General features: G+C 37.1%; 1 protein-coding gene across 1 annotated transcript; it reads right to left on the bottom strand.

Annotated features, from left to right (window-relative positions):
• Positions 306 to 1,192, bottom strand: LOC107633555 (protein FAR1-RELATED SEQUENCE 5-like). Its single transcript, XM_016337168.1, has 2 exons — positions 777 to 1,192; positions 306 to 711 (listed from the first exon to the last, which is right to left on the bottom strand). The coding sequence occupies exons 1-2, from the start codon at positions 1,190 to 1,192 to the stop codon at positions 306 to 308; spliced, it is 822 nt and encodes a 273-aa protein (XP_016192654.1).

The raw sequence follows: 13,096 nt of genomic DNA, 5'->3' as shown, positions 1-13,096 counted from the left end.
CTCTCCAAATCATGAAATGGACTCTGTAGCACTGGTTCCCCAACCACGGATAACAGATCAGAATGTACTTCCCTGGACCTCATTTGGGATATGCAACGCATAAACTGCTCAATAAAGTCCCTCAAATTATGACGAGACTGGACAAATTTACCCAGCATTGAGTGCAATCCTTCACACCTTGATGTTGTACGAAAACCCCCAAATAAGTTGCCCCTTATATGTGCAGTTGCCCACATCCTTCTCCTAGAGTAAAGGTCAGAAACCCATTGATTATCAGACAGACCAAGCGCATCCACCATATAATGCTAATGATCTTCAAACTCCCACACCTCATAATCGAACAGCATGCATTTCTTAAATTCAGAAGTAAATCTGGGGTTGCTTAGGTTAGAAGTGGCATTCCTCAGCAGATGCCACGCACACAAACGGTGATAGGCCCCAGGAAACACCGCATCGATTGCCTTTTTCATCGCTCCATGCCCATCTATTATCACACACCCAGGTGCTTTACCCTTCATGGCATCTAGGAACTGTTGCAGCAACCAGGTGTAAGTCTGCTCATTCTCATTTGCAACTAGCGCAGCGGCAAACACAATTGTCTGGTTATGGTGATTCATTCCAGAAAACACAACCAGTGGACACATATACTTATTCTTCCGATATGTCGCATCAAATACCACGACATCCCCAAACAAACTATAATCCAGCTGACTGCAATTATCCGACCAAAATAGGTGGATAAACAACCATCCATGTCCGCCAAATAATGCACAAACATTCCAGGATTAGCCTGTGCCATTGATTCCAGGAACTTCCGGCAAGCCGTCGCATCCCCGCCAATGAGCCTCCGTTGCTTCCCTATCTGGTTATACATATCCCTCTTTAGAAACGGAAGGTTTTGGAATCCCCCGGCAGTCTGCACAAAAGATGAATAAATATGTGGCGTTTTAATCCCAACTCTAAGCATCATATTCATTTGTTCCATGGCGGCTGCATCCATTTTCCTATGGCACGGTAGCATGAAAGTCAGTCTATCGTCCAGCAACTCATGGTTGTGAACGTCCTGAAAGTATGATATTATCCATCTACCACTATCGGAGTGCACGTGGACGCGCATCTCTGCCTTACAGCCGCATCTGGTCTCCACCTTTGGCTCACGTTTCCATCGCCTGCCGTCGTTAACAGACCCCATTCCTCTGAACCCTTGCCGGAAACATACAAATTCTTGTTGAGTAACCTCATTCCTCACATTTTGCCGAATCTTATTCTGCTCACAGCGAAACCATTCATCTTCGCATACAAACTGTAAAACAAGAATGCCACCGATCGATCCGGAAAATGACACATCATAATCTCCTTTGCAGTTATTTCCTTGAAATTTATACACCCCAGCTCTGCAATGTCGTCCACTGCTCTCTCTTCCCAGTTGTTAAAGAAGCTATCCGTGAAATTCTCCTCTGCATCCGACTCCACCCCTAATTCCCCATCCTCAACTTCATCACCGAATTTGTCGCCACCTGGGCCGAAGGCATTGCTTCCATTGCCTCCCTTTTCTTCAGCAGACAATGGCCGGTAACATTCCTCCGCCGCGGATTCTCCCTCTATGCAGTCCTGCGCAGAAATGGCGTTCACGGATTAACATCAGATTACATCAGACAGAATACTCTATAAACAAAAATTGCCAAAACTCTACCATGCTCTGTCCTACCAAGTTTGCCAAAACTCTAGGGCTTCGCCGTCACTTGAGCTGTGGAGTTAATGGCAGCCCCTCTTCATCTCCTCGCTCTACCAAATGGGCTAAAACTCAGTCAACAGCTCATTCATACAGGGAGTTAGAATGCAAACATGTATAAATTGAGGGGTCATAACACAATATACAAAACTATATAGCCAATCTTGTAAAATACAAAAAGACCTGCCACCAAAGCAGAAACTTGTGTCAGAGGTGACAGGTGCACCAATCTCCTCATTTGGACCGGTGCAGGCTATAACTCACCAATGGAATTGGATTATTATTGACGAAGAATTTCAAAAAGAGAATTCATTAAAAAGAGTAACTTAAAAAAGAGAAGATAAAAGTATTGTTAGTGGACTCAGAAAAAAGGACAATTCGCTGGCAAAAATGGAGTTGGGGTCCACGGTGGTGGTAGAAGTAGGAATTAGAGTTGATGTCATTTTTTATACGATCTAGTAGAAAATTTTTTGAAGTGCTGTCTGTAAGATCTAGAACTTTTGAAAAGTTATTACAAATTAATTTTAAATTATATATATTTATTTACAGTTTTAGGTTCATAAATTATTTTATTGAAGATAATTAAAGGTAGTTTTGTTTAATTGAATTTGAAATAAATTAAGATTTTTATCCAAACTCTATAATCTTGGATTATTTTTCTATTTACTATTTAACGTCTTAAAGATTTAAAAATAATGATGTTTGGATATTTAAATTAGAATTTTATCTAATTTTCTAATTATTGAATTAATTCCCATATCTAATTAATTGCACCTATCCAATTGAGGAGATTGGTGCACCATGTCCTTTCTGCATTGGTGTCCAAATGAGATAGTTTCAAATTAAACCTCAAAATTCTCAATTTCCATACACAAACTCCAACCCTAATTGAACCCACATTTTCTCTTTTGTCCAAATGAAACCCTAGCCGCAACCCTTCTTTCCCTTCAGCAAACACATCAGAAAAAAAAAAGTAAAAGAAAGAAAGAAAGAGGGAAGCAAGGAGAACGGGAAACGGGGAAGGGAGGTTTGGAGGGAGGAAGGGCGTCGCCACCACGCCTCGCCGCCGTGCCACCACGCCCCGCCGTCGAACCCATCGCGCTGCTGCCACTAACGTCGACAAAGAGAGATGGCTTGCGAGTGAGAGAGTCGCAGGCTTGGAGCCGCCGTCTTTGTCGCTGAGAAAGAAGGACACCATCGATGCCGTTCAGGGAAGAAGGAAAAGCCGTGCGAGAGTCAGTGGAGGAGGGAGCCTCTGCTGCATCGCCACCGCGCCGTTGCCGCGCCTGGGTGCTACTGTTGAAGCCACTCCTACCGCCGCTGCTACTAGGGTTTGTCGTCGTCAAGCCACGCATTGTCACCGCTAAAGGAGTTTCGTGCGTCGCCACCGAGGGTTTGCCGCTGGTGAGAAGAAGACGTCGTCGTATCTCCCAGTCGTCCCTGCCGCCGCCGTGCCATTGAGAAGGAGGCCGTCGGGTTGCACAGAGTAAGAGAGACAGAAAGCACGGGAGCAGGGGAGAGAGAGGGGAGACCTGCGCCAACCACCGCCACTTTTGCCGCCCGAAAACCCGCTGCCATCTCCGGAAAACTTTGCCGATATGGGTTTTTGAGTTTAGTTTTCATTCATTCAAGATTTTGAAAATCTTATCGTCTCTGTATGTGGGTTTCAGTCACCATCGCCAGAGTCCGGTCGCCGCTGCCACTTGAGGTGGCTGTCGGGGCCGCTGCCAAACTGGTTCAGAGCCCGCCGCTATTTTGTTTCGCTAGTTCAGTAAGTATTTCTGTTACAAAAGCCCTGCATTAGTGTTCTGTTCCGTGTAATAAAGTATTTGTGATGTTAATGGTTTTAGGAGTTAGAATCTGAGTTTGCTTGCGGCGTTTGAAGCTGTTTCTGCTTTTGAGAGAGCAAGCGGAGCCGAGGTTTTGGTTTCCGTCTATTCGGGTTGAGGCGAAAGGAACTCTGTGAGGCGTTTGGGCTATGGTTTTGCATATTGAGGTAGGGGCCTTTTTAGAAAACTACACTTTACGAATTGGAATTATTATATATGGATATTGATGTGAGAAAATGTATCTTTGAGTGATTGTATAAGTCTTATGTATTGTTGGTTGTCTTGGATGAGTATGAATGCTTGTTTGGCTGGATTATTGTTCGGTTTTGTGAAACAAACTGTTCTTGAAATGCTTCTTTAAAGTTATTTTGTAAAAGCTTTGAAATCGAGTTTATCCTGTTGGAAGTTGATTTTAGTTGAATCGGTGTTCCTGAAATCTGAAAATGATGTACCTTCGGAACCAACTTAATTTTTGAACTAATTTGGTTTTGAACCCATTAAAGAGGGTTGCAGAATGGTGTAGTTAGGACCCGGAAAGGGTGGCAAGGTCCAAGTTTTAGGGGAGGTACTATCGAAATTCCGATAGAATCTGAGACTTTATTGAAATGTCATTTGGAAAACTATGAGTTAAAGACTTCTACTATTTTATTTGGAGTATTTAAGAAAGGGATGACTTATGCTTTTGAAATGAATTATTAAACAGAAAATTATGATTTAGTCTTGTTTCTTAAGAAAAGCATTGTATCTCTTTTGGGAGCAAGTTATTTAGATGAAACTTATATTCTAAGGCTGTTTTAAATGTGAAAAGGGTTTATGTCTTTGAATTTGACTTGAGGGTTTCAATTGGAGGAGTTTCAGTGACTTTGAAAGAACTTGAATGTCTATTGACAAGTCTCATTTTTCAATGTTTTAGGAAAATTTTTAAGTACTCTTTGAATTCTGAATTTTTGCAAGACTAAAACAATTTTTGAGCTGTTTGAAACGCTTTAGATTTAATCATGGAATTGAAGTTAGTTTTGTTTAAGTAAAAGAAATGGTTTTGAAAGGAGTAATCGATTACATGACTCGGTTTGGCTTAGATTCTATTTTTATTACTCAAATCAGGAAGCTAAGGTTTTAAAGATTTTAAACAAATTTGAGGAAATGAGTTATGTTAGTCTCCCCTAAAGACTTGAGGCTCTGCTGAAGAACTTTTGTTACTGAATCCTGTTTAAGAATGAATGATTTTGAATCTCTCGGAAAGGGCTTTTGATTTGGCGTGGTTTCTGAAATGTTCGGAAAAATATTGTGGACAGTGGCTTTACTTTTAGAAAGAGAAATTTTACGTTTGAGGAGAAGTGGCTAGCCACCACGTGCTCAGTAATCATGTTTTAAAAAAGGAAAATTTATGTTTGAGGAAAAGTGGCTTATGAGCTTGAAATGATTTGAGGAATGGGGATTTTAAAGCCAAGGCTGGAAAGAATTGATTTTTGACTTCAAAGTAAAGTGACTTTGAGAAAAAGTGATTTATGGCTTGAATGATGATTTTATGAGTCTTATGATGTTCGATGGTGGAAGTGCTATTATGTTATGAGCCGGAATGACTGTATATTATAATGAATTATGGCTGATTGTGGAATATGTTATGAGCCAGAATGGCTGTATATGATAATGAATTATGGCTGATTGTGAAATATGTTATGAGCCGGATGGATGAGTATGAATATGGATGATTATTGAGTTGATAAAGTGATTGTTGCTCTTCTAATTATCTAAGATACGAGTTTCCCTGGGTAAAAGCAGTGCCTAGCCACCACGTGCTCCAGGTTGAGACTCGATACTCTGCTGACCCTATGTCGTAAGTGTGGTCGGACACTGTGAAAGTTCCGGATGAGCTCACCCCCGTGGATAAACACCAGTGTGGGTGTTGTATGATTATGATTATGATTGTGAATAACTCGAGTTGCGGCTGCACGACAGAGGGACAGTCTAATGGTTAGCTACCAAGACTTGTCGGGTTGGCTTTATAACTGGCAGATGAGACTCATCAGCCACTAGGACAGGCATTCATCATATGCATCTATGTGACATTGTTTGGGTGTGCATATTGTACTTGGAATGCCTTTGTGATTAATTGTGTTTAACTGCTAATTGTTCTACTTGAAGTAACTACTTGTTTATGCCTGAGCTTTCCTACTTGTGTTTGCGACAGAAACTCTGTTGGATTGTGGTGGATTGGGTGTTGTTTGGATTGTTTGGGCCTAGGGCCATGGTTGATTATGAGGTGGGCCGAAGGCCATGTTTGGTTGGTGTTTCTAGTTTAGAAAAGTATGAAAAACTAAACTGGTTCAGAATAGACTTAATGAACCTATGCTTGGATCAGGTTGGTCATTCATACTGTCTAGGAAAAACCTTTTGAAATGCTTTTGAATTTTTGAAGAAATAATAGTTTCCTCTTTCTGAAAAGATTTCAGATTTTAATGGTAAATCATCGGGTTTTGAAAGTATACATAAGGCGGTTATTAATCACTGTAATGGTTTTATTTTCACGTATCCTATTATAGTAATTCTCAAAAACCCTCTACTGAGAACCCTTTCGAGGACGATGTTCTCACTCCCCTACAGGTCTTTTCTCTTTTCAGGTTATGGACGACGAAGTTCGGAAGGGCTTATTTCTTTTCTGTTTAGACGATATTTTGGATTGTTTTAGTTTTTATGTTTTTCTCGCCTTTAATTTTGCAAGTTCTGTAAGAGGGATAGGATTTTGATATGAAATACTTGTAAATTAATAATAAGTATTTATAAGTATTCTTTGTGAGTATTGTAATTTGTATTGCATGTATGGAGGTATGTTGCCTATCAAAAAGTGTTATGGAGCGGTAAGACGGTTTAAAGTTTTTAACAGGCTCATATTTATGTATTAAATACTCTGAGAGTTGTCGTAACACCAGAGCTATTAGAATTGCGCAGCCAGAAGCGTAAGCTTTGATAGTTAGGGTGTTATACTGTCTTTTTTCTCGTTGGTATCCAAAGAAGTTAAGGAGTCTGTCGACGGAGAAATCTTTCCCAACAATACCATCGTCGTTGACAACGTTAAAGCAAAATCGTCGAGTATAAANNATAATATTGTTGTAAAATAAATAAAAGATATACTAAATATAAAATAAAGATGTATAAATAGAAGACTCTAATATTAATTTAATTAGCTCAATAATAATTCATATATGTATTTACTAATATTATATGTTGTAATATATATATATATAGAGAGAGAGAGAGAAAGAAGTATTCAGTAAATTGGAAAGTAAAGAAAGAGAGATAATTGATTTTTATTTTATTGCTTATATCTCATGCCTCGTATATGAACCCATATTTATACATGTATGAGATTCTTATTTTCAACTTTCATTTATTTGATTCTATCTTGAAAACTGTTTCAATCTTGAGAAAGTTGGCCACCCAAGTCATGGTCATCCGCATTGTTATCACAACACTCCCCCTTGGATGACCATTTAGGATTATTGCCTCGTTAAAACCTTACTAAAGAAAAACCCAGTGGGAAAAAAATCTTAGTGAAGGAAAAAGAGTACAATATCCTTTAGTGATGGGGACTGCCTCATTAAAAACCTTGTCAAGAAAAACCAATGGAAAAAAACCTGACCAAGGAAAAAAGAGTACAGTCTCCCCCTCTTGTTGACATCAGTTGATATCTCGAAATCGGCGCATCCCAATCTCATGTACCAATCTTTTAAAGGAGGATTTTGTGAGTGACTTTGTAAATAAATCTGTCAGATTGTCACTTGAGTGGATCTGTTGGACATCAATTGTCCCTTGATTTTGAAGATCATGAGCGAAGAAGAATTTGGGAGAAATATGCTTGGTCCTATCACCTTTGATGTATCCACCTTTAAGTTGAGCAATGCATGCTGTATTATCTTCAAACAGGATAGTTGGAGCTATCTTATGATTAATTAGTCCACATGATGACAGAATATATTGGATCAAACTTCTGAGCCAAAAACACTCGCGACTTGCTTCATGAATCGCTAGTATTTCAGCATGATTAGAGGATGTTGCTGCAATTGTCTGTTTCGTGGACCTCCATGATATAGCTGTTCCACCATATGTAAACATGTATCCTGTTTGAGACCTCCCTTTATGTGGATCAGACAAGTATCTGGCATCTGCATCGCCAAGTAGTTGTGACTTAGATCCATAGGGATAAAACAATCCCATATCAACCGTTCCATGAAGATATCGAAATATTTGTTTGATTCCACTCCAATGTCTTCTAGTTGGAGATGAACTATATCTTGCTAGTAAATTCACAGCAAATGATATATCGGGTCGTGTATTGTTAGCAAGATACATTAGCCTCCAATGGCACTAAGATATGGTACTTCAGGACCAAGGATATCTTCATTTTCTTCTTTAGGACGGAATTGATCCTTTTCCACATCCAAAGATCTTACGATCATTGGGGTACTTAGCGGATGTGAGTTATCCATATAAAATCTTTTCAAGATCTTTTCTGTGTATGTTGTTTGATGAATAAAGATTCCATTTTTTGTATGCTTGATCTGCAGGCCGAGACAAAATTTAGTCTTTCCAAGATCTTTCATCTCAAACTCTTCTCTTAGAGTTTTTATAATTTTTGGAATCTTTTCAAGAGTTCCAATGATATTTAAATCATCAACGTACACAACAATTATAATGAATCCAGATGCAGATTTCTTTATGAAAACACATGGATAGATATCATCATTTTTGAATCCATTTTTTGCCAGATACTCAGTAAGACGATTATACCATATTCGTCCAGATTGCTTCAGGCCATATAAAGATCTTTGCAATTTGACTGAGTATAACCCTTGCGAATGTTCATTGGATGGTTTAGATATCTTTAGTCCTTCAGGGACTTTCATATAGATATCCCGATCTAATGAGCCGTATAAATAGGCTGTTACCACATCCATTAAATGCATATGCAGTTTATGATATGCAGATAAACTGACCAAATAACGCAATGTTATCGCATCCACTACAGGGAAATACATTTCTTCATAATCTATACCAGGCCTTTGTGAAAAACCTTGTGCCACAAGTCAAGTTTTGTAGCGCAAAACTTCATTTTTCTCATTTCGTTTTCTCACAAATACCCACCTGTATCCAACAGGTTTTACATCTTCTGGTGTACGGACTACAGGTCCAAAGACTTCACGTTTTGCAAGTGAGTCTAATTCAGCCTTCATGGCTTCTTCCCATTTTGGCCAATCATTTCTTTGTTGACATTCTTTGACTGATCTTGGCTCAAGATTCTTACTTTCTTGTATGATATTTAATGCCACATTATATGCAAATATTTTATTGATAATTGTCTTATTTTGGTCCTATTTCTCTCTTGTAAAGACATAATTTATCGAGATCTCGTCATTTTCATAATTTTCAGGTACCTGAACGTCTTCTGGCGTTAAAACTATATCAGAATTTTGGATAACTGCAGGTGTCTCTACTATGTCTTTTTCAATAGGAATAGTATTTACCTCTTTTCGCTTTCGAGGATTTTTGTCTTTGGAACCGACAGGCCTGCCACGCTTTTGGCGTGTATTTGCTTCGGTGGCAATTTGTCCAACTGGGACATCAATTCGAATTGGGGCATTTTCCGCTGGTATATAAGACTTGGTTATTCTCTTTGTATTGGAAAATGCATCAGGCAATTCATTTGCTATTCTTTGCAAATGTATAATCTTTTGAACTTCTAGTTCACATTGCCCTGATCGAGGATCTAAATGCATCAACAATAATTCATTCCAATTAAGTTCCTTTTCAGAAAGCCTATTCTCTCCTCCTAATGTTGGAAATTTTGATTCATCAAAATGACAATCTACAAACCGGGCTTTAAATACATCTCCAGTTTGTATCTCAAGATACCTCACTATAGAGGGAAAATCATATCCAACATATATCCCCAATTTTCTTTGAGGTCCCATTTTGGTGCGATTAGGTGGTGCAATGGGAACATATATCGCACATCCAAATATTCTTAAATGGGAAACATTTGGCTGCTGGCCAAAAGCTAATTGCATAGGAGAGAACTGATGGTAACTCGTTGGTCTCAAACGAATAAGTGCTGCGGCATGTAAAATAGCATGCTCCCAAACCAAGGTTGGGATATTTGTTCTCATAAGTAAAGGTCTAGCAATTAATTGGAGGCGTTTAATAAGTGATTCTGCTAACCCATTTTGCATGTGAACATGAGCTACTGGATGTTCAACATTTATTTCATTAGTCATACAATAAGCATCAAATGCTTGGGAAGTAAATTCACCAGCATTATCAAGACGAATTGCTTTGATTGGATTTTCTGGAAACTGTGCTTTTAATCGAATAATTTGAGCCAGTAATCTCGCAAACGCCAGGTTGCGAGAAGACATAAGCACACATGTGACCATCTCGAAGATGCATCTATTAGGACCATAAAATATCTAAAAGATCCACATGGTGGATAAATAGGTCCACATATATCACCTTGAATCCTTTCTAGGAATTCAGGGGACTCAAATCCAATCTTTACTGGTGATGGCCTTAAAATTAACTTCCCTTGAGAACATGTGGCACAACAAAATTCACAAGATTTAAGAATCTTCTGGTTGTTTAGTGAATGTCCATGGGAGTTTTCAATAATTCTCCGCATCATGGTTGTTCCCGGATGACTCAATCGGTCGTGTCAAGTTATGAACTCATTTGGACTAGTAAACTTCTGGTTTACAATGGCATGTGATTCAATTGCACTAATCTTGGTATAATATAACCCAGATGAAAGTGAGGGTAATTTTTCTAATATAACTTTCTTATTTGAATCATGAGTTGTGATACATAAATACTCATGATTTTCCTTATTCATTGTCTAAACATGATATCCATTTCGGCAAATATCTTTGAAACTCAATAAGTTCCTCAGAGACTTAGTAGATAATAGTGCATTATTTATTATGAATTTTGTTCCTCTGGGAAACAAAATTATAGCTCTTCCGGAGCCTTCAATCACATTGCCTGAGCCAATAATAGTATTAACATATTCTTCTTTTGGCACAAGATGGGTAAAATATATATCACTTTTGAAAATGGTGTGCGAACTTGCACTATCCGCAAGGCATACATCTTCATTATATATCCTTGCCATTTTCTTCAAAGATAAATAATAATAAAATGAGTAGCAATACATGCACAGTCAAATGGACTTCCTGATTGAAATTATTTCTCTAAGAAACACTGTACATAAAAATAATGTCATATACTAAAATTTTATTTTAAAACTTGACACATTTAATAATTTCAAAATTCATAAACATTAATATTTCATTATTTATATACATCATTTGAAACTTAAATATATAGAAAATAAAACTTAACAATAAGTTCTTTATATTATTTATTTACATGGATACTTAACAATCCCACATATTAAACTATTCCATCATTGATCAAATGACCAATATTTCCTTTAGGGTCCTCAAAGAAATCAAATACATCATAATGAGTGGTGGAGTTTTCAGCAACATCATTTGAAATGAAATTCATCTCCTTTCCTTTGTCATCTTTTTTCAAAGATGCTTGATAAAGATCGACTAAGTGCCTTGGGGTACGACAGGTACGCGACCAATGGCCCTTTCCACCACAACGGAAACACTTATCCTTTGTTGATTTATTTTGTCCAATATTTCTTTCTTTATCCCACTTCTGGTGAGATCCTCTCTTTTAAATATAATTCCTTTTCCTTCCATAATTTTTCTTGTTATTAAAACCTTGCCATTTACCTCTTTTAGGGTAATTTGCCGCATTTACTTCAGGAAATGGGGCGGCGCCAGTTGGGCGCGCTTCATGATTTTTCAAGAGCAACTCATTGTTGCGTTCAGCAACAAGAAGGTAAGAAATTAACTCGGAATATTTTTTAAACCCTTTTTCTCGATACTGCTGCTGCAGGAGCACATTCGAGGCATTGAAGGTTGAGAAAGTTTTCTCTAACATATCATGATCAGTTATCTTTTTCCCACATAATTTTATTCGTGTGGTGATTCGAAACATTGCAGAATTATATTCATTTATGGATTTAAAATCCTGTAGATGCAAGTACGTCCATTCATATCGGGCTTGAGGAAATATCTCCGTTTTTTTATGATTGTACCTTTCTTCAAGGTCTTTCCAAAAATCTGCAGGATCTTTTAATGTGAGATATTCATTTTTCAATCCTTCGTCAAGATGACGACGAAGAAAAATCATGGCTTTGGCTTTATCCTTTTGCGATGCATTATTTTCAGCCTTAATGGTATCTCCAAGATCCATTGAATCAAGATGGATTTCAGCATCTAATATCCATGATAAATAATTGTTTTCAGATATATCAAGAGCATTGAATTCAAGATGAGAGAATTTTGACATAATGAAAATTTATTACCTGAGTCTTCCTAAAAATTTGATCAGAGTCTCGTGCTGATAACGTGTTGTAAAATAAATAAAAGATATACTAAATATAAAATAAAGATGTATAAATAAATTAAAAGACTATAGTATTAATATAATTAGCTCAATAATAATTCATATATGTATTTACTAATATTATATGTTGTAATATATATATATATATATATATATATATATATAAAGAGAGAGAAGTATTCAGTATAAAGAGAGAAAATGTTTGTTATTATTGATGTATATTATTCTTCATATCAGACTCTATTTATAGGCGTACAAAAGTTAAAATATAAAGAAAGAGAGAGAATTGATTTTTGTTTTATTGCTTATATCTCATTACTCGTATATGAACCCCTATTTATATATGTATACGATTCTTATTTTCAACTTTTATTTATTTGATTCTATCTTAAAAACTGTTTTAATCTTGAGAATGTTAGCCACCCAAATCATGGTCATCCACATTGTTATCACGACCGTTCTTATAATAAAATTCATATTTATAAGAGAATCCATAAATTATTGCCTATTTCATTATGTATCCTGATCTTTTAAAGATCAAAATATTCTTTCATCACTCTAGAAAGCTCCTTGTTTGTCATGCTTAGTATAATATTCCTAATTCCTAATCATCGCAGGAGTTTCTCTCCATATGATGGTTTTGTCATGCTTAGTATAATATTCCTAATTCCTAATGGATTCCAATGGAATTTAATTTGATGCGATGCCGCGGGAGTTTCTCTCCATAAAGTGGTAATTCATCTTCTGTTTTCTTTTTTGTTTTATTTTTATTTTTTCCACGCCTTTTTTTGGTTTGTTCTGATTTTTTCCCCCACAACCGTCTATCCCTTTCCCCAAATTTCTAGTTAGACTTCAGTATTGATTCAAGCATCAACCAAGTCCACGAACACATGTTGATATTTTGTTTTTTTTTTAAGCTATGATAAATTCAAGAAAGAATTCCAAATTAAAAAAAAAAATGCATTGAAATAGTGTAGTATAGTAATAACAAACTGCAAGTTTCCAGAAATCAGAATACTACAAGTGTTTTCTTCGAAGAAATGATGGGGTTAAAAAGAAC

Source organism: Arachis ipaensis, chromosome B03 (genome assembly GCF_000816755.2).
Source record: "Arachis ipaensis cultivar K30076 chromosome B03, Araip1.1, whole genome shotgun sequence".
Taxonomy (NCBI): Eukaryota; Viridiplantae; Streptophyta; class Magnoliopsida; order Fabales; family Fabaceae; genus Arachis; species Arachis ipaensis.
The sequence above is the reverse complement of the archived record's forward strand: the minus strand, read 5'-3'. Positions and strand labels throughout refer to the sequence as shown.